This window comes from Ammodytes marinus (genome assembly GCF_949987685.1).
Source record: "Ammodytes marinus genome assembly, chromosome: 8".
Lineage (NCBI taxonomy): Eukaryota > Metazoa > Chordata > Actinopteri > Uranoscopiformes > Ammodytidae > Ammodytes > Ammodytes marinus.
In genome coordinates, this window is record NC_137212.1 from 27,458,118 (window position 1) to 27,484,938 (window position 26,821).

At 40.9% G+C, this 26,821-nt stretch overlaps 1 protein-coding gene across 1 annotated transcript in view; it reads left to right on the top strand.

Annotated features, from left to right (window-relative positions):
• Window positions 1–25,408, top strand: part of lpp (LIM domain containing preferred translocation partner in lipoma) — a 157,928-nt gene extending 132,520 nt beyond the window's left edge. The window contains exons 10-12 of the mRNA XM_080032954.1: window positions 14,522–14,700; window positions 18,187–18,307; window positions 20,448–25,408. Of these exons, the coding sequence (XP_079889080.1) occupies window positions 14,522–14,700; window positions 18,187–18,307; window positions 20,448–20,576 (429 nt within the window). The 3' untranslated portion in view covers window positions 20,577–25,408. The remainder of the gene's footprint in view (window positions 1–14,521; window positions 14,701–18,186; window positions 18,308–20,447) is intronic.
• Window positions 25,409–26,821: the final 1,413 nt, after the last annotated feature.

Sequence of the window (26,821 nt, forward strand, 5' to 3'; positions counted from 1 at the left end):
TAAAGGTGGAGAATGCTTGTTGTCAATTATATGAATACAGTATCTCCTCACCATCCGCTACTTGTCTGTAGCCTACTGTGTGTGTGCGCTGAAGAAGCAAATAACTAGTGTTAATACACAGCCTAGGCTCTGTAAACTGGTATGTAAACAAAAGGGGCCCACCGTAGCTTGCAACATCACCGTTTACAGAGCCTTGTGCTTTCACAGAAGATTTTAAGGTAGCCTACTGTGAGGAGACATTCACAGATTTTGACAAAAAGTGATTTTGACAACAAGCGTTATCCAGAATCACTGACTCCACGTTGTAGGTGCAGAAAGATGAGGTTTTGAGGGCTTTTATGCATTCTTCAATGATGCTTCTCAGAAAAAGCTTGTGAGATAGGAGATGTAATACATTTAAAAAGAGTGCTTCACTTTAAAGGAAAAGTGCTTCCGTTCGACAGGCCAATAGTACACAGTGGGTCAGCTTTTATGGAAACACACCAGCTGCAGTGGGCTTTGTGTGTTATGGTTCTGTTAAAGAATGTTTTGTGTCTAATCCTCTGTTTGTATCTGCTGTATCTTGACTTGGAGCAGTTTTCTCTGGGGCATTCACATCCACGGTTGAATTGACAGATGTAGTTATAATACCTTTAATTTGCATGAAAGAAAAAGCATGTTTAATACTATATATTGTCTGAATTTATTTGCGCAATAGCCATTCACTGCCTTTACATTGTATTTTCCTCTATATAGTGGATTTCACTGTGAATGGCAGAGTCCGTTACTTCCTCCCTGGATTCATTAGAGGGATTCAAAGGACACAATGCTTTGATGGCTGCCTCACTCTTTCTTTTCTCTGTGCTACAGCCATATCAGAGCTGTATAAAGTTAATGCAAACTGAACATTTCCTTCTGCTAGTCAAATCAAGAGCATTGTATTGAAATGTGGTGTATTTGTTTCCTTACTAAATTAAAAGCAGAAATAATGATCGAAGATATTTTCACAACTTCATATCAAAAACAGTTAAGGAAATCAAAGGTAGGGTCAACAATTCAGGAGAAAGCTTGTTGTCAAAAATATTTTTTGTCTAAATCAGTGAATATCTCCTGACAATCTGCTACCTGTGTAAGTGCTGTGTGTTTCCTGTAAACAAATCTGGTGTTAATACACAGCCTAGGCCCAAGCGTTCTGCAGAATCGCCGACTCCACCTTTAACCTATAATGTTTTAACATGAGTCAATATATAGAGAGTTCAAACCTAAGTGTTTCTTAGCGCGTGGCATTATGGAAGTCGCCAACCACATCCATTTGAAGTTGTACTCTTAGAAATTAATTGAATAATTTTCTGCCTCTCACTTTAGGAAGCCTGCCTCTCACTAGCAGAGCATATTAGTAAACAGAGCGGTGAGCAACAGGGACTCTTTCTCTATCTCATAGCTCCGCTGCTCTTTGAAGAAGTTCAGCAGTGTGATTGGGTGTCACAGAGGTTAATTGCTTACACAGGGCTCCATCCCTACTGTTCTTAAGTCCATTCTATGCCTATTTCTACATCTGCTTTGTTACTAGTTCTTGCAAAATTCCTGCAGCCAGGTTCTTGCCCAGGTAATTTCCGTTCAAGCTCCAGGTTCTATGCCAGTAAACAGACCCCATTCAATCTGTCTAACTGAAGCCAGTGAATGGTAAACGGCAGGCATACAATGTTCAGTTCCCTGTTTAAGCGCAAATCACATCCCCACTTTTCTATTTATACTACCACTTCCCATGAATATAGATCATCCAAAGTGCAGCCAGTTTAAGTGTACCGTAATGAGACTCATGTAAGTAACACAAGGTCATGCCAGGAGCAGAGCTTCATATTGAAAGAGCAGTAATAAAGAGATAGGGATTTTCACACAAAAAAAAACCTTAATCTATTTCTGCCTCCTTTTGAGAGAAATTCAGAGACCACCAAGGTCACGGACGCCAAGTTGCTTGAATGTAATTACGTTCATTATCTGGTGTTGTACGACTATGGCTCTGTTATTTCAAATAAATGGACTGAAGATTTCTCCATTCTGCTATTGTAAAGAAGAACTGCACACAGTAGCCCTGACCTGCCAGTCACTGGGGAAACGGTTGTGATTGATTGATGAGCTTTTACCCTCTGTGTCTGTTTGTCTGTCTTTGAAAGTAGTGCTGATGTCAGCATTGCTTGTCACCTTTTCAACCTTTTATTCCTGTTATTAATTTTCACACTCTTAATATGAATTTCTATCACCAGGAAAATCTTGAAAACAAGATCACATTGGATGTGTTACTCTATTTACACATTCACATGTAGAACAAAAAGTAATGAACCATTTATGTGTGTTTTAAGAACTATTGAACACTTTTCAAACCCTGCAATTCATAGGGGAAAATATTCTTCCTTCATTAGTTTTCTACAATCACCGGCCACTTTATTAGGTAGGGGAGACCGGGGTAAGTAGGCACACTTTTTACTCTAGTGAGAATTGCTCATCACCTAAACATCTTTCAATAGTCATTCCTACATTACATTGAAGCTTAAGGTGTTGGCTTGAAATGCGAACCCCTCACTTTTTCTAACTTATTGTAATAAAGAAGAAATTTACCATCAAAGACACTCTAACACATTGTGACAACCAACCCCATCAAGGGGTCGGTTGTCACACACTATGGGGTTGTTTGTCACAATGTTATCTTAATGGGAAAAATCTTAAAAAGAAGGCAAGAAAGCAGAACTACATTTGAAGGTTTAATTTCATTGTCAAGTTGAAAAATAGGCCTACATATCTTTATGCATCTTAACACAAAATGAGCAAGGAATTAACAAAAAGGAAATCCATATTAAGACCAACCTACTGTATGTAACAACATAAAGAACAAAACAAATAGGTCTAACAATAATAGCCTACTCAACTAGGATACACACATTCACTATCTGAGTTACAGTGATGGCAAATGTAGGGTCTGCTAACTCTGACTAAGCAGAGATTGTGTGCCCACTGGTTGCACATACAACACTTCTCCCTTACCTCCCCTGAACGGGTGCTGGAGAACGTTTCCATACAAACCAAACACAAACTATCCTCTTCATCTGATGAAGATTCCTCCTCCTGTCTCTTTCTCTTCTGTTTCTTATTCCCCAGCTGGGGTGGAGTGCACTGGGGTGCAGTAGCCTTGGCAACTGGTCTAGTTTGGGATGCACTGGGTCGTTTTGATTTTGTTGCCCTTTTTCTCTTTTGCATGCTAGCTGCCTTTCCTGCTCAATTCTCTCCTTCTCTGGGGTTTCAGTGAGGAAACAGCTTGACATTTTCTTTTGTTATTGGGTTTCTTTCCTGGCTGCACCCTTTGGATAACATGTGACAACCAACCCCCCAAAAAATGTGACGACCAACCCCAACTGGAATTTATTGCTAGCATCAAGGCCAACAACCATCTGACAACTAATTAGCTTGCTAAAAACAATCTAAACTATAGCTTACCCTTCACACTTTTTTAGGGTAACAAGTGTTTTGTTATAAACCCATTGTGTAAAAGCCTATAAGAAAAATACTGAGGAGCTAAATATTTTCAATTTGACATGAAAAACACTAACAGTCCTCTCACCTCAAATGCAGCAGTCTAACTCCAAGGAAGACTATGTGACCTCTGATTCCAGTTGTGGATATTTACATACCAAAATTTAAGAGACAGTGCCTTCTGGTTCCGAGATATAATGATTGTGACGACCTACCCGTGTGACAAATTACCCCGTTCTCCCCTACAGCAGTTCAATTTCTACAGGCTGGTCTGAGTATTTCAGAAACTGCTGATCTACTGGGATTTTCACCTACAACCATCTCTAGACTTTACAGAGAATGGCCCGACAAAGAAAAAATAATATCCAGTGAGCGGCAGTTGTGTGGACGAAAATGTCTTGCTGAGGATCAAATGAAGTGTCAAAAGTAATTTCATTTGGGGGCGCCCTTAGCTCAGTTGGTAGGGCCTCGGCCAGCAGCGGACCCGGGTTCGATTCCAGCCCGCGGTCGTTCTCTGCATGTCACTCCCCTCTCTGCCCCATTTCAACTCTGTCGCTACACCAGGGGTGCCCACTGTTTTTCAGCTTGTGAGCTACTTTGAAAATGACCAAGTCAAAGTGAGCTACCACCTACTATTAGGGGTCAAAAGTCACGGTTCGGTACGTACCTCGGTTTTTAAGTCACGGTTCTGTTCTGTACGGTACGGTTCTCAGTTAAGAGGAAAAATGTGTGCAGAATTGCAGCCTAAAGGTATTTTCCAGTATAGAAAAGAAAAAACTGCTGCATACAACCAAAGTCTCCAATAAATGAAATACTTCTTAAATAAAAGTGAAAGTTCTGCACCACAAACCAAACAAGCCTGTACATATTTATTTAAACATATTGAAAATTAATGTACAATATTGTACAAAGTTGGTGTAGGTCGCAATCGACCTAGTGGGCACCCCTGCTCTACACTATCAATAAAGCATAAAAATGCAAAAAAAAAAATCTTAAAAAAAAAAAAGTAATTTCATTCATCTGTCTCTTTTTTATGTACAGTTAATGCAAAATCATAGAAGGAATTAGGATTTATTAAGTTTTATCTCGATGTGCCTTAAAGAACTATACTCCACAGAGACCTGGTACTTTCCCATACAATCGGCTGTTGTGTATATTACCTGTTTGATTTTTCTCACTACGAAAAAACAATACTTTGCTTCATAAATGTAGAATTTACAAGTTATTATTTCAGAATTAAAGTTATTCCACTTGAACTGAAAAACACAATGTGGTCTTTTAGTTCAATGTGTTCAAGCCATGCGTATCCCAGGAGCCACTTCTGAAGTTGCCAGGGGATATGTGGAAAGACTGTGGAATAGGTCAACTAGTTAGGAAAAAATTAATTGATTAATCATAAATATTGATTAAATTGAAACAAATACAAAATATAAAAGTTTTTATATAAATACATATGTGGTTAGGTGAAAAGTAACCATCCTAATACAATTGTTCCAACTGGCGTAGTACTAGGGCTGTGTCAAAAAATCGAAATATCGATATATCGCGATACTTAGTTTCCCGATATCAGTATCGATTTGTATATCAAAATATAAATTTTTTTTTTATTAATTTTTTTTGCTTTTCAAGGCTTTATTGACAGTGCAGAGATACAGATATTAAGTGGGGCAGAGAGGGAATGAAACAACCACGGGTCAGATTCAAACCTGTCTGCTGTCAGGCCTGAGCCTCTAGGATACTGACTATTGAAGTTAGATCAGTTTTGTTTATAAAAATACTTAAGATTCACAATACTTAAGTGTCACAAAAGCACACTAATGTGTTTTCATTTTTCATTGTATCCTGTACAGTTAGTACAAGAGTGAATTGGATTTGTTATTTTGATGTTATGGCAGCTGCAGCAGTGTTTGATAATTTGCCAAAACCAAAAAAAAAGGAAGAAAAATAGTAAAGGAAGTTGTGAATGAAATAGTTTTGACTTCATTTGTCTGTACAATTATCACTATATTGTGCTGTTATGTTTGACAAGCCAACTTGTTTATGGAATATCGTGATATATCAAGATACGCAATATATCGTGATATATCGTATCGTGACCAGTGTATCGTGATACGTATCGTATCGCGAAGTCCTTGACGATACCCAGCCCTACGTAGTACTGTACATTATGACGTGTATTGTCACAAGTCACATTAAGCTTCTGTCTACTCTATTGCTTAGTACACTGTGTGCGTCACTCAGGGAACCACTGCTCTGGTTTTGTTTTTCTGTCGTTTCAGTTGAGTTCAAACACAGTATGCTCGTACAATCTATATATGAGAGGGACACTTCACAAGGGGTGGCAGAGCAGCACCCACATGACCACAGGCATGGTGCCAGCTGTATTGGTGCTGCTGGTGATAGATGTCCTCCAATGCAGCCCGTATCAGACTAATACTCTCCCACTTAAACAAGGGGATATCCCCCAGAGCTGCCCCCTTCAGCCCCTGCTGTCATTGAGAGAGGGGATATATAGTACGATACATCCAATCACAGTCTAATCTCTCCTCACATGCACTCACACAGCCATGTAAACAGTACAACACATAATGAAAGAAAAAAAATTGTTTGTAACGCTGCTTCCCCTGAGAAATAATAAGGCTTTAATTAGAAATGACTGCACACCTCCCCCACACACCTGTCACACATTTCTCTGTGATGGATATCCAGGTAGTCAGATTGAGAGGCTTGCTGAGGCCATTGTGGTGAGTTCAGGAACCCCCCCTCCCCACCCCCAATATGCTGGTGGTTGTGACGCTGTTGCAGCTCCGTGCTGGCGGGCCGCTGCATGTCTGCGAGTGTCTGCACAGCTGCTGACACACACACACACACACACACACCGTGCGGGCGACTGCAGGTACACACACACACACACACCCTGGGTTATCTTACGTGTCGTCTGAGGCAAAGTCTCCCGACGAGCGCACACTCACTTCTTGGTCATCAAATATTCATGGCTGTCTGCATTAGCTTCGCAGAGTTTTCTAATTGAGTTCTGTATATTCAGACGTGATTAACTCGGTCTAATTCCTCAAAGGAGTGAGCCAATTAGATAGCACTGGAATGAATAGGATTTTAACATCTTAGTACGTCGGACCGCGGACTTGCCAAGACAATTGTGTGTGTGTGTGTGTGTGTGTGTAATTTCGCTTGTACAGTCGGTGTGTGAGCCCCACTAAATCTCAAGCAGGTCATTATTTCTTATTACTGATCCGCACTACAAGGGACAAGCAGCCGTCCTATCCGTTACAAAGCGCTGAGTGTTATTATTAGAATACAGTGTTTGGATTGCTCTCTCCTCTCTTGTCCAAACACCGGGCACTTCTAAAGCCTCATCCTCATGTTTTTTGTCTAAGCACTCGCCCCCCTCACCCCCCAGGAGGGAGGCAGGAGAAAAATACCCATGACCCAGTGCTGACCCGCCACAATGTCACTCTAACTCATGGCATGAGCAAACTACTGCTGGGCTCTTTGTCAGTTTCTCTCTGTAACGGGAGCAAGGAGACATTGCCCAAAGTCCAGAGGGGTCGCATTCTGCTGCAGAGCTGAATTTAAGGCAGAGAGGCAGGCAGAGCGGCAGAGAGGCAGGCAGGCCACTTTGTCTGAGCCCCAGAGAGAGAGAGAGAGAGAGAGAGAGAGAGAGAGAGAGAGAGAGAAAGATGGGGGCCCCTGATGATGCCTTCCCTTTGATTCTTTAAGAAAAAGCCTGAGCAAAGGCATGTTGATGTGTTAGTCGGGCCCGTCCTGTCCCTTCTCGTTGGCTGTAGCCAGATATTATCACTTGGCTAAAATAAAGGAGTGTGAAAGAATTTATGAATATTTCAATTGCGTTTGACTTGTGCAGTTTTTGTCACTTTGTCAAAAGCCCAAGGGGTGAATTGAAAATGTAGAAACATGCACAGGGATAGCAGCTGCTGGTGAAAAGGACCTATGGGCCAAGGCTGCTCATAAACATCTAAAAACAGAGATATACATTGTGCATATAAAATGTTAAAAAAAAAAGTATAAAAAAAAATTGGATATCCATCCCATCGTTGCACGCGCTGGTCATCCATAACCTTATATATTGAATTCATCAGACAGACAGACAGACAGACAGATGGACAGACAGACAGGGGTGGTTCGAGGTCAGAGCCACCCAATACCCACGGTGCACTCGTCCTAACTTAGTGGCATCGTGCACACAGATGAGTGTCACAAGCGCTCCCTCCGTCGGTGAATTATACAGCTGATAAGTTTCAAGGTCACTGATCTCTCAGAGTTACCAAACCCCATTAGAAGAATCAGTTTCCGCTGGCATGACATGGCCCCGCTCACACCACACACACACAAAAAAACACGCATTCACCTCAGTCATCTGCAACCAGGCAAACACAAAAAGGGATACGAGTGGGTGATTTTACATAATGCGCTTATAAATGACAGGGTTTTTGTAAAGGAGTCATGTCATGTTAATACATCTTAATATGCACACACTGTGGGCCCTGATGCCTTAACTGCACAGACAGATGGACAAGAGTCGACATGCCAGGGACAGCGGTCAGTGGAGAGCAAACGCTGATATATTAGATTAACTTTAAGGTGGATGTTAAGGTGTGGAGATGGGACTGTGTCAGGGTTCTTTGGACCACACGGAGAGAAGATGGCAGACTAGGGTTGTTCTCTTGTAAGTCTTGGCAGGAGGAGGTGGGAGGGTATGATCATGATCACTGAACCCAGCCAGCACAAAGGAAACTCACCTCTCCGCACACACAAGTCTCACGCACACACGCATACGTCTCACACGTCTCACACGTCACACACACACACACACACACACACACACACACACACACACACACACACACACACACACACACACACACACACACACACACACACAGTTATACACAGACCTCTGTTTCCACCTCTACGGCCTGAGCAGACCACAGATCAGGGAAGGGTTGGTGCTCCCACGATCCCTTCACATAATGTGTGGAGATTTAAATGAGCTCCAAACCAGAGAAGATTTCTGAAATTTTTCCACAGGCCGAGACCTCAATGATTTGGCTTAAGAATGTGGAAAACAAGTTGACTTCTCTTTTACCCCCATTACAATGATTATATCTATTGCTGTGTGTGAGGGGTTTTCAACTGATTCAAGGTATCACCTCTTTATTATTGTAAATGCAATACATTTGCAAATTAATTATTACAAAAAATATCACAGCTTCTGTGAGAATCTGCAATTAGCTCTTACATAAATCTTCAGTGTCTATAAACACCGAGATGGGGACAGTTTTGCCAAATCTACTTTTTAAATGTGCAATTACAGAGGCTGGTGTCGAGTCAGCTTTGCATAAGGTAACTCTGCTTCTTCGTCGTGAAAGTCATTCAAATAATAGTCCCGCAAAATAAACTGTAAACTGCAGACCGTCGTGAGCTTTTTAGTGACCTTAAAATTCGGAGTAATTAAACCCTCAGTATGTGAATTACTAAGTGAGTGGTACATTAAGTGGGATTTTGTAAATAAAATGGACGGATGGACTTTGGCAATAAGTGGAACATCTCTAGTGTATTCCAGGAATCTTAATGGAGGTAAAGTGGGGCTTAGCGGATCCTAAATAGTCTTCTTGATGGTCGGCGAGCAGCAGGTGTACCTGGAATTTGGCTGCGAGCAATGAATGAGGATGTATTGTTAGAGAAGATGGACTAAATACCAGGAATATAAAAATATAATGCAGCTGAAATGAATACCAGTGTGAAGTTCATGAGCTTTAGTTATCTTTAAAGGTAAAGTGTGTGGAATTATTGGCATTTTTAGGTAGAATTATTTCAGTAGAAATTAATAATGTGTATAATTTAAATTTAAATATTTTTTTATTAAATTAGAATTTGCTTTTTATATCTACATATGATCAGGGCACGCCGCCATATTGCACCACTGTGCTTCTACAGTAGCACAGAAGGGACACTATATACACTATATGTAGTGGGCATCTTGGGGAAATGCACCTTTTGGAAGACTAAGAAGAAGTATTATAGAATAAATAACTAAATACATCTTCACCTCATCACTTGCAAGTGTGGCAAGACTTGAAGCAGTGGTGGGTGATGCTATCACATCTTTAGTAACTACCTTCTTGTCCTTGAAGGCCACTGTAGGTTCTCTTAATTCTCCAAACGAGAAGGGTTAGCATTGGCGTAGCAGCTAGAATCTCACCACTAGATGCCACTAAATACTCCGATATTACACACTGTAACTTTTAAAAGTAATATTTTAACATTTGGGGAAAAAATGCTTTTCACTTTCTTGTGGAGAGTTGGAAAAGAAGTCTCAAAGCTGTGTTATTCACATCCAACAGCCTATTAGCTTAGCTTAGCAATACAACTGCAACCAGCGGAGAACAGCTAGCCTGACTCTGTCCAAGGGTAGTGATATCCACCTTGCGGCACTAAAGCTTATTTGTTTATAAGTTATATGTTGTTTGTTAAGTCCGTACAAAAAAGACAGTGTAAAAGACTGTAAAAGACTGTCCAGACAACCAGCAGTTTGGCTCCGGGTTAGCCCATCTCTGTGAGGTTGCCGGGCAACCAGCTGGGATTGGTTTTGATCTCCTTAACTGACCTGGCAGGAATAAACATACTTCCCAAAATAACAAATTTTAAAGTAGTGATTTATATTGTGTTATTATTTATTTTCTCTTTCCTTATAGTAACAGCAGGTTATGAGTCCTGTTTCCTTCTTCTCTTTATCTTTTAAATTAGTTTAGCCTCTTATATATTGTTGGCCAAATTATTTCTCTTTGTCCTGCTTGATTGGCCCGGGTTAAGCAATAAAAGGGAGGCAGGCTGCTTGTCAAGGTTGATTAAGTCAGCAGACACCTTCCCTGTGGCAGGAGGAGGGTCTGTGATTTGACTCATAGTTCACCACCAAGTCAGTATCTCTTATTCACTGCAGAGGAAAGCAAACACAGCAGCCACACACACGCGCGCACGCACGCACACACACACACACACACACAGACCTTTTTTTTCTTCTAAACAAGCTGTTGTCTGATCCACCTTCAGTAGGGTGTGTTTAATTCACACAGTACGGCGTGGCAGCACATTCTGTGAGGCTCTGGACAAACACACATACATGCACATATACACACACACACGCACGCACACACACACACACCAAATCAGATCATCTGTAAATTTGGCCCACTCCGAGTTCGTGTTGCCAGGTCATAAATCCGTTGCAGTCTCACTGAAGTTCTGCCTGCCTCCTGCCAGCCCAATGTTGCCACGTGAAAAAAGAGAAATGGATAGGTGTAACATTTGTGTTGATACGGTTGGGGGAGATGGTGCACAGCTTAAACTTTGCAATATACTACAGCCAGCCATTCTCCAACTATCTACTGTTTCAGATTGGATTTTGCTTCTTTTGTTTCAGCAGTGCTTTACCAGTTTTGTATTGAAAAGAACAAACCATTGACTGAATTATTGCTTTAATTACACTGAATGACAATAAGGAGTTGGAATGATGACATTTGAGTGTTCCAGCTTCTGAAATATGTGTAATTTTATCTTACAGTACATTATAGTAAACGGTAAAAAAAAGAGATGACACCATGGGCTCTGAGACTAATCAATTAATTAGGAACAAATTACCTGCAAATGAAAGACAAACCAAAGACATAATTTGTAGAAAAAAGTTTTCCCTCAATTGAATGTCAGTTTGTTAGTTTATTTCAAGTATTTTAGTCCAGCATTGATTTTTAAAGTAGAAATATGTTTTGGTCTTGCATTAACACTTCACAACATGACATAACCATTGTTCGAGTTGTGTTCTAAACACATCACAAACGTTTGCATTCATTTTAAAAATCAGAGAAATATTACGGTAATTTTAATAAAGTAACCGTTTGACTTGGTCGTTTGTGACGGGGGTCCTTCTACCTCCTTAAAAATCCCGGCGAAAACCATTCATTGTGAAAACACGGGGAGTAAAGATCATATAAAGTTACATGTATGATGTACAGTTAAATGACCCCACAACGTGTACATTTTTTCAAACCAAACCCTTAAAATGAGGGTTTTGTGTGCTTGTGTTGTCAGACTCTCTCTCTCTGCCTCTCTGCCTCACTCTGTCAGGCCTGTGTCTCATGTTCAGAGCGGAGCACATGGGACCTCTTAACTCCCTGTTCCATGCTTTGTTTGCCATCATGCCCTTCATTCCAACAGACAGCTGTGTCAAACGTTGTTTGGGAGCCCCATGCTGGATAGTGGGAAGCTGGGCTCGACATGCGCGGGGCCATCCATGTGCTTGGTGTGAGGCCGTGATAACACTTTGAAGCAAGAGGAAAACGGCTTACAATGAGAAGAGAGGGGAGAGGGTGGGGGGGGGGGGCACAATTGACTTTAACGCACTCCACTCACCCCTCGGTTCAGCAAGAGGCTGCCTGACCCAAATTCACTTTACCTCATCTGCCTAGACATTTGTTTAGCCTTCTGGGCAAACACTTAGAGAAATGTATGAGGGAGAGAGGAGAGGGAGAAAAAAAAGAATACATATGCTTGAATACATCACATTTAGTCAGGGGGAAAAAAGCAAAACACGGACATCCGCAGACATATACAGCCCTCTAGTGGCAAACTGCAAAGGACCCGGGCGTCTGATGGAGAGAAGGCATGAAGGGATTTGGGCAGAATTTTACTGAACTCTGTTTTGACATCAGACCCACATTTGTGTGAGAGGCATGATAAACTTTACCTAATACCACATCAAAGGAGGGCTATAAAGACAACAGAGGAAGAGAGGCAGAGTGAATTGAGGTCATAGAATCTTACCATCAGAGAGAAAAAGAAGAGAAAATTTGTCTTTTGAATACTGTACTCATTACAATGGCCCGAAGGAACTGTGTGCTGTGAAATCATATGCTCTAGTTAAGCTAAACAAGGGCAAGGTATTCCCACATGAAGGGCAGATGAGAATAAGTAAGTGCAAAAATTGCAGGCAGATGAGTAAGAGTTAAGGATGGGCTTGGTGCTGTTCGGCCCCGGTATCTCACTCAGATTCTCAGGTTGCAAATATATTCTCCACCTCTCTCTCCCTCTCCCTCTCTCCCTCTCCCCCTTCTCTTTCTATGTGTGCGTGCGCGAGGCAAAAACCTCAAGGGCTCAGTGCAGCGAGCTCATTAAAGGCTTCATTCCACTTCCAGGATGGAGCAGGATTGCAATATGGACATTGTTTATACACAAATGTTGCCCTGGGAATAATGTTTATTTCTATTACTGTCTTGGAGAGAGGGGTGGAAGATAAAAAAAAGACAAATAAGAATGCAGAGCTTGTCTGCACACATTGCTTTTCATGAAATAAAGCCTCTCCAGGAGTGCTTTGAAGAAACGGCCATTTTTCAAAGCACCTCTGCTCTCATACAGCCTCCAGTCGTACATCAGCAGCTCTCATCTCTTGCCCTTTTAGCCTCTGGTGACACATGATCGTGTTGTGGAGAGGCCCCGGGTAGCATAACGTGACCACACACCATCATGTCAGGAGCATTTTTTGCTTTTACTTGTAGTTTGACTGAACGTCATGTATGTAAAGCTGCATTGCTCATTAGCATATACACTATAAATGTCAACCCATGTGCTCCGCAGCCCGGATAGGAAATGGGGTTTGGGATTTTTTTTTTGTCGGCTGATCGGTCACAGAAGTGTCATTCTAAACGGCAGGGCCCCGGCGGTGGCTCCGCCAGGCAGCACCATGACGCAGCGCAGTGTTGCCACACACCCCGAGCAGTGTTTGGAAACACTGAGGCAGCTTGCTACTACAGTGGGAGCCAGAGGGAACAGCTGAACCATGCACTCTTTAGCCCAGCCAAGCGCAAAAAGATGGGGGGAGAGAGAGAGAGAGAGATGCAGAAATCCAGGAAATGCCTGAGCGAGAGGCAGCGACAGCAAAGACCTATCAGTGCGCGCACACACACAGCTACACCAGGCTGCACATTGATCACCCTCACATGATATATCCATCCCCACGTAATTGCATTGCTGTTTAGAGAGAGGCGGTCGTTATTTATGAAATATTGAAATAACAAATGGGCGTCTCCGGGGCAGATATTAAGCAGAGAGATGTCACAGATAAGTCAAAGGCAAGGCGTGGGCCGCTCGCCCAGTCGCCTGGCTGCAGAAAAACCTGCAGTCATCACAAAGTGGAAATATTTACTGCTCACGCTCTTGCATATGGGAGGAAGGGGTGTGGAGGGATGGGGGGGTCAGGTGAAAAACGGCCGTTTGTGTTTCAACAGGAGTGCTAAACAGATCTGTTCAGCTCCAGATGCATTTCAGGACAGCCGAGCTAAAAAGTCCTGAGCGTGGATTTAGCCGAGACATATACAGGAGGTTAAAAATCACATACCCCAAATCGGAGGGTAGTAGGAAAAAAATCGATACGGCAATATATTGTAATATTTATTTATTTATTTATTTATGAGAAATCAGTATAGTTTAACTGCTCTAAAAAAAGATATTTAGAAGAGAAAAAAAATGTGCGTTTTAAACAGGATGTGAAATACACCCTCCCCTCCTGTACATGTCACAATATGGCTAGATGCCATGAATTGACGGATGCTATTCCCAGTGTTGTGGCAGACTGAAAACTGGAAGCAACATAACCCGACACAGATGACATCATCAGTGTGTCCCCTACCAAATATAAAGCTGAATATCGCATTGTATCGCAATATGTATTGTATCGCAGTGTATCGTGATATATCACATCGTGACCCATGTATCGTGATGCTCATTGTGAAGTCGTTTCCACAATACCCAATAATATGCGAGGCAGATAAATATTTTCAAAATTTGTCAGGCTGGTTCCAGTTTTTGTTTGGCAGACAAGTGCTAATTATAAAGAAGGGCCTTTTGGAAATGAATCATGGGGATCACTACATTCATCATCAGCTTTGTTTATGTAATCGTGTGGGTTTGTTTGTTTGTTTGCATACAGAACACCCTTGAGACCTGCACCATCTGCAGTCAGCCCATCATGGAGCGCATCCTGCGGGCTACGGGGAAAGCCTACCACCCTCACTGCTTCACCTGTGTGGTTTGCTCCCGCAGCCTGGACGGGGTGCCCTTCACCGTGGACGCCTCCAACCACATCCACTGCATCGAGGACTTTCACAAGTATGGAGTCCACTTTCACTACACACATTTTACTGTCTTTCTGTTGATACATATATACAGTATATATATACGGTTTGCTTCACTAAAGATCCTGATATTTCCCCCATGAGCAGGTGGAGACAAACACAGAGGCAAAAGAAGAGTGAATATTTGATGTAGGCTTGAAATGTGTACCCCTCACTTTTTCTAACTTATTGTAATAAAGAAGAAATTAATCTTCAAAGACACCCTTACACATTGTGACAACCAACCCCATCAAGGGGTCGGTTGTCACACACTATGGGGTTGTTTGTCACAATGTTATCTTAATGGGAATAGTCTTAAAAAGAAAGCAGAACTAAATTTGAAAGTTTAATTGCATTGTCAAGTTGACAAATAGGCCTACATAACTTACTGTAGCCTTGGCAGCTGGTCTAGTTTGGGATGCACTGGGTTGTTTTGATTTTGTTGCCCCTTTCTCTTTTGCATGCTAGCTGCCTTTTCCTGCTCTATTCTTTCCTTCTCTGGGGTGTCAGTGAGGATACAGCTTGACAATTTCTTTCGTTATTGGGTTCCTTATCTGGCTGCAGACTTTGGATAACATGTGACAACCTACCCCCCCCCCCCCCCCCCAAAAAAAAACATGTGATGATCAACCCCAACGTGAATTTCTTGCTAGCATCAAGGCCAACAACCATCTGACAACTAATTAGCTTGCTAACCACAATCTAAACTATAGTTTACCCTTCACACTTTTTTAGGGTAACAAGTGTTTTGTTATAAACCCATTGTGTAAAAGCCTAGAAGAAAAATACTGAGGAGCTAAATATTTTCAATTTGACATGAAAAACACAAACAGTCCTCTCACCTCAAATTCAGCAGTGTAACTCCAAGGAAGACTACCGGTATGTAGGTGACCTCTGATCCCAATTCTGGATATTTACATACCAAAGTTTCACAGACAGGGCCTTCTGGTTCCGAGATATAACGACTGTGACAACCAACCCGTGAGACATATAACCCCGTTCTCCCCTACTTTTGTTAGGAGTAAACTATGTCAAAGTTAAACTACATACTGTATGATTTAACTTCTTAGCTATAGAGCTACTCACCATTTCATCCAATCCAAGAAATGTCCCTGATTTTGTTGTCTCTCATCTAACTACTTTTAGGATAGGAAACTATCAATTGTATTAAATCCCAGAGGATTCCTGTTAAGCTGCACTCATCCATATTGATGTAACTCACAGTGGGGTAACACTTGACTCTGATGTTCCCCTCCACTCTATAGACCGTATTAGCATCTTTCGGCAAATTGGTTTTCTTGTATGATCCACAGCTGGACTGTTTCGTTTCTTACTCTTAAGGCTCTCCTTAACCTTGTTTCCAGCTGTTTTCAGTAAAGGTCTGATAAACCCACTGTATGCAGAAATGGCCGACAAACAAACAAAGCTAGCAAGTACTGTAGCTGGTGAATAAAGGAGGTTAGGAACAAAACTTGCTAATGTTGCTCCATGCCTGCTGGATGTGTAAATGGGCGACTGTTTGCTAACACTGAAACCATAACAAATCTAAATGTCAACGCTATGTTTACGGCTCGCTCCTCTGCCCCCAAGTCTCTAAACTCAACCAGTGCTGCATTAGTGTCCTCAACTGACCTATCAAATTTCAGCTTTATTTTAAGCCTCATCTTCAGAATACAGGATGTAAGTGGGGGAAATGGCCATGTCACAAGCTGAATGACCCTATGAGACGCCGCTGTACATTTCAATAGTAAATTCCTGTAATTGTGTCACAGTCAACTGATTGCATAACCGCCACCTCACCCGAAATGTTCCCTTTTCTCAGTGACCAGAGGGAAAACAGAAGTAAGTGTGAGTGCACATTGCTTTTTTGCATTGTGTAGTAGCTGCACTGGGCCGTCGCTTAATTCCACATGACAAGTGTGACCTCAACAAGCGCAGCCTTTGTGTCGAGGAATATAGTCACGGCCGGGCCAGAGCTTTCTCTCTCTCTCTCCGGCTAAAAATTGTGTGTTGCCGTGGTTCCCCCAAAGCCACACACACACACACACACACACACACACACACACACACACACACACACACACACACCTCTACTTCCTGATTCCCAGGCATTCAGTCAGCATGTGAAAAGTGTCCGCTGGGTCCTTCAGTCACCTGACAGGACCCCAGATGTCAGCGTGCTTTTCAGATCCTCATTGATTCTATTGTTAGATAGACCTCTTCCTGATATTAGGCATTTCCACACTTACTGATTTGAAAATGTAATATTGTGCTCTCAGAGTCAGTTATGGTCCCTTCATTCTTTTGTTTGTTTTTCAACAAATATTCTATCCATATGACATATTTCAGAGGGCAACATTTTGTCTCAGGTTGACTAAATGAATAAACAGGAAAATAAAAAATGCACAAGCTATGCATTGTTTCTTAATATTAAATATCCTTTTTTTTAACTGAAGAAAGGAAACAGATGGTGGATAAATTGATCAGTCCAGTGGTGCTAAAAACTTTAAATGAAATGATTAACAGGACAGCAAAGCAGAAAAAACTATTTCAGATTGTACCATTTTTTTTTTTTGTTATGTAACTGTTCTTCTTGAGAACTACTGGATAATGTGTCCTTATACGACCTGTAAAAACTATTCAAATAAATTCAAGTAAGAAGTCGCTTTGGTTGGACCAGTCACAGCTGAAGGAGACATGAGTATGATGAGGGATCGAGAATAGAATTTAAAGGGTAACAAATCAAAGTAAGTAAATGCTGGATGCAGTTTGCAGATTTTTTTAACAAAAATTAGTGTCTTTGAGTGATATATGCCATAGGCACCATTTATATACTATCAATTATTATTAAAACATTTTTGATGATTGATTAAATATCAAAGTCAAAATATCAAAGAAATCAATATTCTCTTATTTCTTTTCAGTTTTATTGTTGCCAATTTAATATCTTAAGGTTTTGCTCTGTTAGCCAGACAAGTCAAGCAATGTTTGACATGTTCCGAGCCAAAGGATTACCAATTAAAGGTGGAATCAGCTATGTATTGTATTTGTCTACTTATTCTTTTTTTTTGTCCGTATGTGATTTTTCTTTTAAAAAACCATTAAAATAAAAGTTAAAAAAAAGTACTGTGTGCGCTGAAATAAAATCTGGTGTTAACAACACACAGCCTAGGCTCTGTAAAACGGTATTAAAACAAAGGGGTGCCCGCCATAGCTAGCATGCCCGATTGTGAGGAATTATTCACTGAAAGTGAATTATTCGGGAAAGTGACCAGTAACAGCATATTCATTTGATTATGAAAATATTTGTTGGTTGCAGCCCTGCTTGTGTGTATATAACTTTGCATAATAGTGAATGAAGATAGATCCCTAAACTTTATAGAAATTACCTCTGTGTCACTGGATGTCACATTATGTCCCAATATATCCTATTGTTCTGAGCTACTCTCTATTTTCTTTCTATGGTTGTTTTTGTCCACAGGAAGTTTGCTCCGCGCTGCTGTGTGTGCTCTGAGCCCATAATGCCAGCCCCCGGCCAGGAGGAGACCGTCCGTATTGTGGCTCTGGACCGCGACTTCCACGTGCAGTGCTACCGCTGTGAGGTATGCTCTCTATGTGTGTCCATGTCTCCTGGTATGTGAGCTCACTATTGTTAACACTGGTGGTTACTATGTGCCAAGCTACACGGTCATTAGGCTGTGAAGGTATGACATACATGCCCGTCCCCCAAATAACTTTCTCTTCTTCTCCTCGGCGAAATTCATTGACTTAACATAGTAACCCATACCCATCTGTCGGACACATTATTACGTGCCGGGCTAAATGAAAGGTAACATGTCACAGTGTCACAGAGCGTACAGACAGAAAGGTCAAAGCAAAGCACATTAGTACAGCTGAAGGAGCTCGACGAGAGAGGAATTTCGTCACCAGGGAGACATGAGTAGATGGAGTTGTGGTTCTCAGTGTGTGTGTGTGTGTGTGTGCCAGTGCATGTGTGTTTGTTGCATCACACACAATAAGAAAAATAAGGCAGAAGAAATGTGCTTCACTTTATTTATGTGTGAGAAGTTGTCAAATGGTTTGTGTGGTTCTAACCCTGTAATATGAATGAACAGCGCACACATCTCCCCAACAGCTGTACATGTGTTGGATAAAAGCAAACGGAAGACCAAAGATCAACAAACTTTCTTTTGATAGAGCAACGTTTTGATGCAAGAGATGTTCTGTAGCCATCATCTAGTAAACACCACAGAAAATGTAAACATGTAATGTAAACATTGTGCACACAAATACCATCCCTCAGGTATTTACGCCCAGACTGGACCAATCAGAGCCAACAACACTGTCTGTGACTTGTCTTCTTGTATGCCTCTACACATAGGTCTAGAGTAGAGGAAAAGCATCTAGAAAAAATACAACCGCAGGAGGCGATTTCAGGTTCTGTCTTTGTGTGGTCGACAGAAGGAAGTGATTCTAATGAGCCCAAATTAAAGCCACAGGCAGTTATTAGCGGGTTCCTGACTTCTCAAAGCTGAGCAGTTACTTTCATTCTTTCAAAGTAGAATAGGACTAATCACAGACTTGCTTAAATGTTTGCAGCATTGCAGTGATTGCACACTCAAATAGCTGCTATTTGCTCCCGCCCTTTATTGGACTTGAATGAAACTTGAATCATTTAGTTAATACTTTCCCCCCAGAGCAGGTCCACTGAAATTAGAGAAAGTCTGTCCACCAACTTTTAAATATACAGTACATCTTTTTACGGCTTTTAGGGCACCCCCTGTACAGTATGTGTATCCGATTTCACACCGATGTATTTTAATGTAGCTGTTCAGAAAGGATTGGATATTGATCGTCTTCAGTTTAACTGTTACTAATTCATTAAAATATGCCTCATACCAATCATCTCGGGGAGCCCTTGCCATATTCACCATCTAATGCCGACCTTACACCACACGACTTCTCACATGATTTGACAGTCGCAGACAAACTTCCAATGTCGGAATGAAACCCCAAGAGTCTTACTTGAGTTGTGGCGCGCGCTCGTAATCTCAGTCGTTTGGTGTAAGGTGGTCATCCGACCCGATTTCATCCAGTCTTCTTCTCGTCTTGACGTTCCGACAAAATCCAAAATGTTTGATATTATTGTGAGTCTTTAGGATTGGCTCATGAAAATATGGAATTTAAATGAGGTGGACACTGTCAACAACCAATGGGTGCACTCTCTCCAGCACCAAACACTACGCAGGAGGAGCGGCATTAGGCGCGGCCTGTGCCTACCTTTTTGGGACACTTTTACCTGGCAGACTCGGCTGAAGAACCAGGCTGATAACATGTTTTTATTCAATAATCACAATCGCGTTTGCAATTTTGAATTCACTTTAGATGCGAAAGGGTGTCAGTCTTAAATCCTAAGGAGTTAAGAGTTAAGGGATTTTCCTCCTGACTTAAACCCAGTAAGAACCAGTTGTTGCCCCTCCAACTCACCAGCTGGTAGAAAGAATCACAACACTGGCTTCTTCAGCCTCCCCAGGCTTTTCTTTGGAGAGAGCTTCTTTGAGCTTGACCCTGGCTTGAGTTTTTTTAAATAGCAGTAAATGTCTCATTTAGGACGGGGGGAGAAAACAGTGAGCGCTCTGTATGAATGTGCAGTGATGATCGGTGAGCGTGGCTAATGACTGTATGGCTTGTTTGTGTTGTGTGGACTAAACCAGAGTGTATGTATGTGTGTGTGCCCCGCAGGACTGTGGCTCTCTGCTGTCAGAAGGGGACAACCAGGGCTGCTACCCTCTGGATGGACACGTGCTCTGCAAAAACTGTAACACCGGCCGCATCCAAGCCCTCACCGCCAAGGCCACCACTGACCTCTGAGCAACCCCTCCACTGTGATAACCCAACGCTAGATCTCTCCCTTTCTTTCTCTCCCTCTCTATGTCTTTCTCTCGCACACATACCCATCCACAGAAGCGTGTACTCCTCAGCATATACATACATACATACATTGTATCCCTCTATATATATTCACGGAAGAAATAGCATCACATGTTCACCTGCACACATGTATCTATCGACTCTTGGTACACTCACAGCGGAACAGGCTGTGTGTTTTTAAACCTTGTGGTTGTTAAAAAGCAATAGTGCAACATTTTTGAAAATATGCCTCTACGCTTACTTACTAAGGGTAAGCTTTGCATAGCTTGAACAACTGAAAATAGCTAGCCTGGCATGGTCCAATGTTGAAAAACAGTCTCTTGGCTAACTAAGCTTAATAAGTAGCATTCCATTGACTAGAGAGATATAAAAGTGGTATCAATATTCCATGTAGTTCATATCTCAAACAAAAAAACTGTCATATTTCCCAAAATGCTTTACTATTGTTGACAATCACTCAAAATCCATCAGTTGTCAGTTACAATAGACATCCTCACTCAGTGTTATTAGTTCATGTTATAATCATCCTCAACCAGCATGTTGATGCCAGAGTGCACACACATGCATGTACAGTATGCATGCCGGCGCAATTATTTCTCGCCGACTGGTTCTTGTGTTGTACATTGGAGTCAGACTCAGACCAAAACATGCTAAACGTTGACACATCTGCCCTGCAGGGGAGGACATGGACGCATGTGCCATGACTGTAGCAATAGCAGTGTTGAGGAAAAAGCATGATCGTACAGGATGTTGGTTTGAACATTCTTTTATTCTCTAAGTGTTAACTACAGTGAAATATCCACACACGGTACACATATAGGAAATATAGACGCACTAAAGCGTTCCTACACTGCAAAACAGTTCTGCATAACTCCACCAAAGAATTAAATTTAAAATGCCACATTCACGGTGCACTTATTCTGTATGCGACCATATTAAACATTACACCTATTATATTGATAGGGAACCCAGGAATCACATACAGTCATTCTCTCTGTCGAAGAAATAAATCGCAATAGGCAGTTGTTGAATGAAATTCCATTTTTAACGTATTATTTACTTTTGACTTTTCCTATTGAATTTGCTTTTATGTAAACATTGGATTATTTTGTGTTGGCCTGGACAGTATGATCATGGCATTCCATTCATAGATACCGCTTTATATTTGACTATATATGTATATGTAACTTTAGATTAGTGATTGTATTGTAAGCATTCTAGTAGAGATAACAGATTTGAGATGGCTATGCAATTTTTTTAATGTCAATTGCATCGACACTTTATTAGAAATTTTATAAATAAGGAAATATTTTACCTGTACAGACTCAAGCATAAGTGTCCTTATAGTAATTCTTCAATCAAAACTATGCTGTCGGTACTGTGTGGCATTGTGTGTCTCTGGGCTATTTGTCAGTATTGATTGACACTTTGATATGTAGTGTTTTGTTCAAAGTTGATGGGCAAAGTAAAGTAAATAACTGATTCTATTATTTGTTCCATCCAGAAGTCACTGGCCAGTAGTTTGAATTGTTTAATTTGATTTGAGTTACTTCAATATGAATTTGATAGGTACTTTAACGTATTTACTAGATGGTTAGACATTTGATGTTGGTGAGTTAAAGGTACCATGTGGAGTATTTGACCACTAGTAGGGCTGTGGAGCAATGTTTTTACAAGTTGGTCCCCATTCAGTTAAAAAAAGACACGAAGAGATGTGAAACGACCAAGGACGCACAGCGGCTGCCTGATTTTTAGTATATCAACAATCCGTTTTGCCTTTTCATTGTTAAATGAGATAAATTAATTCAACATGTTTGCATTTAGGTGAGAAAAACTGAATGCAAATGTTAAGTTTTAATTTGTTTACAAGAAAACTCCACATGCTACCTTTAAAAAATAAAAAATAAATAAAATAAACAAGTACTACTTTGCCCTATTTATTAGTTGGATTGGTTTACAGTCATCCACATAATGTAATACAGTATTCCCCAAGCCCTGATTACAAACATCTTGTGCACGTGGATGGATATAATTTATAGAAAGCAGTGACTTAAACTGAGAATCTTTATGTCTTTTTTATTTCGCACATTAAGAAGGGGAAGTGCTTGAATATCAGAAAGTGATTAGACAAACAAAACCTCTCTATTTACTGTCTCTAATGGAAACAGTCTCACCGGTTAAATCACACTCTTTGTGATCAAGTGTGGATAAAGTTTTTAACCAGGATTACATATTGTAAAAAGAAAAACTTTGCTAATAAGCCAATTATAAATGAACAGTGGGTAGTCATTTTTACACTCATCAGACCTTTTGCCAGGAGACATTTCCTACTTAAAAATCTGTTTAAAATCCAGAGGAGCTTTAATGTTCTTTTAAAACACAGTAGTGCTGCAGCGCTCGTGTTCTAGAAGTTATTATATGGCAATGTCAACTCCCATCAGAATTATGAAAAATACTGTATATAAAATGTCTATTTTAACAGACCATTCATCAGTCAGTCAAGAAAATAATTGCAATATGTCTTAATGTTACATCGTCTCCACAGTGTCACAAAGCTAGACACACTTTACAGTCTTACCAAGCATCTTTTACTATATATTAGCACTTGTTGAAATAGGCTATTGAGATGCCTCTCTGACATTACAGAAGACATTTAATTCTCCTTATTTTGTTCTGTTACCTTGAAAGAAATGCATACAAGGCAATCGCACAAATGGCATCAGGTCCATACTTGGAACCATCACTTTTGACCATTTGACTCAGTGAGTCACACGATTACCACTGGTTGTTAGGCAACCGTGGACAAAAGCCCACCTTCTATATGGCATTATGTCGCATTATGTGTTGCTAGGTTTCAAGCTCACCAAGATGATGCTAGTGTGATGCAGTTAAGTTAGCATCTCACCCATGGCTTCATTGTCAGAGGTGGCGACAGGGCCGTATGACCTGCTACCATAATCAGCGAGCAGAATCTCACATCACATCTCAAGAAGACAAATGAAGACACTTAACAGGCCTGCAGTTGATTCATTTAAAAGCAGAAGTGGAAGAGTGATGTTCATAGCCAATTATCGCTTAAAAGTAATACTCATTTTAAGAGTGTGGTAGAGAGTGAGTTGGACCTTTGTGCTTTGGCTTTCTTCAATAGTCTAAACGTTTTTTCTGAAGCCAAAATGGTATCCATTATTCAGATCCGCCTCTGGTTCTCACTCGGCGCTGGAAAACATGTCATTGCAATACTGAAGCAATATGTAGTGGAAACATTTCCCTGTGCTTTCAGGCATGACCATTGTACAGCTAAGAAACTTTTCAAATTAATTAGAGACAGTGTGAGGAAGCGCTCAGTATGAGCTACAAACTTGAACGGCATAGGTAAAAATGTAGTTCACACCATTGTAGAGAGTGTGTTGATTTACTGTCACACCAGACATGTGTTGTTCAGTAAATGTACAAGGTAACAATCAAACGTTAATTTTTTATTATGTAACATATAATTTACCCATCAGTGTTATTACCATGGTTTTACCAATATGCATACCTAAATGGCTGACAGATGGCAATTAGCTGGCAAAATAGTGGAATTTTTAGTCACAAAATAACCTTAGATTTGTCAGGTGGCCAAAAACAAATCTAAAAAGACTGCTAACGTTTGCTGTATGTTTAAATAATTAATTTTATGGGGTAAAGATTTGTCTAATTCTGCTTCAAATATGATAAATAAGCAGCTCAGTAGACAGTAAAACCATTAAAGGAATACTTCACCCATACGGAACCGGCATTCTATCATTATACAATCGCTATTATAATATAATGAATGAGGTTTTTCTTCCCTCAGTCATTCCTCAGACATTCCTCTGTCCTGTTAATCCTAACCCTAGATTTTTACTAGTGTGATGTCACACATGGTAAAATGTAGGGTTAGACAGTGAGACCATAAAACACACTTTCTGCCTTTTCTCAGGCTAGGATGAACCGATTTAAAAAAAAACGTTTGCACATTTATACTACATAGGATCTCATAGTTCAATACATGTTCATATTCCCACCGGTGAAGTAGGTCTTTAAGCTAATACAGTTGGGTATAATTTTTTGGTTTTTTAAAATGTTCAAATTAAAAGTTTCAAAGTCTTTTATGAATGGCTTATTAGCACATGTTTTTTCTACCATGGTCTGGTCCATGAGCACAGCTGTCGTAAATGGCCGTGTGCCATAAGAGAAGCTGTGTTAAACTCTCCTGTTTACGGTGTTCGTTCGTACGGACGGTCTGTGAACACATCGCACGTCTCTGTGGGAGCGTGTTTCTGACATGAATCTTCTCCAAAAGATTGATTTAACAAGTCTAAAGAAAAAGGACCGTTTAATGATTTTTTTATTTGCTCAGTGTATTTGTGTTGTCTTTCGTCTTTGTTCTTCTACCAATGTTTGTGTTGAAAGTGCCTTTGGTGGCGCAGTATTGAATCACTCTACTGTTGCTTTGTGCCTCACTCAAAAAAAGATTTTGCCATGTTTACTTGTCCTTACCAAAGTAAATAAATAAGATCCTGAGGTCTGCGGCTGACTCTGAATCCATGCCGTAGATGTTTCCATTGGGCACGATGCTGCAGCAGCTGTGTGTCTAAACCATGTTCAGTGACAGACACACTCGCCATAAAGAGCCCGAGCTCTGTTGGAGAAAGAAAAGCTTCTCGTGTGTTTTATGATCAATGGAAGGGGCATGTAGTCGACTGTTGTTGTTTTTTTCTTCATTCTTCAATAAAAACTTTGCAATAGCATCATGGCTCGCTTTGTTTATTTTTAAAGCTATAGTGCGTAGCTACTTTCGCCGCCATGAGTAATTCCGAGTAATTACAACAGCACTGTCGGCGGCATCTATTTGAGGTGAGCCTTTCGGGGACCATGTATGGATTTTTCTTCCTTGTTCTGTGCGTCCAGGTTTTTATGCAGTAGAATCAACAACTAAAACATTTCTTGGGCGCTAATTGGGATTTTCCTGAGCTCCTGCACTAGCGTCGATGGGGCGACACCAGTTTGTAAACGCTCCCCCTACTTAGAAGTACAGAGAGGGTTTTGTAGAGCTAATAGGCTTAATCAACTTTGTGTCAACTCATTTGGCGGTGGCTTGAATGTAACCAACATTCAAAAAAAAAAAAAAAAAGTTACGCAATATAGCTATAGGTAGTATTTTGTTGAGTTATATGAGAAAATATTGGATTCTGGTCTTACACACACACACACACACAGTCTGTCAGTGGTTATACCACACATGCCCTTTGGCCTGTGTTTCTTCACATTGCACAAGTAATGAGTTCCATCTCTGTGTGTCCTCCTGACCTGGTCCTGAGCAGCATATATATGACCCTGGTGCTACTTCACTCTCTTCAACAGTCATTTAAAAGCTCTTTAGTGGCGGCAAACGTGTGGTGCTTACACAGCTCCCATTCATTTTCCTCCTGTCTCAAAGGTGCGAGTCCCCAACTGAAAGCACCTGTTAAATAGAGATCCATACACTTGCACTGGTCTTTTGAGTGTACTCGTGGGACTATACGGTTTAATTACTGAGAGATACAGTGTGCAGTCTCTTCTTTTTTTTCCACTTCTTTTTTTTTCCTGTGCCCCGATCAGCAAATGCACTCAGCTATGAAGTATGCTTACGGCTGGGATCAGCTTGATGGAGTTGTTTGAATAATTTAAAGGCCTCCTCAAAGTTTTATTTTTTTTTCACTGTCGCTTTCCCGAACCCCGCTTGATTTAATCCTTTCCATTTGTCATCTTTACTTGTGTGCTGTTGCTATATATCAGCAGGAAGTCACTGAGCATTTCATTTCTTTATACTCCAGATTACTAAATTGAAAGCAGCAGTCTGAGATGTAAGAGTGGCCAAAGTGTTCTCTATGGACCAAACAACAACACCCCATATCATTTTCATAGTCGGAAAACAAAGCGGCAGCCACAGCTATTGGAGGGCTTTCAGCTGGTCTCTGTGAAGTGATCCATGTTGGAATTTGAAATCAAAACTTAAATATGTATCCTCAGCCGACAAGATGCTTACAGTAAATACAGTGGTGAATATCCTGAGCCTATTTCGCCTCCAGCCTCTAATGTGAAAGACTAATCGCGTACTCACCCACCCCGTTATTTCTATGCCAGTGAACTGAATATTTCAGAATGGCAGCAAAGTAGAGATT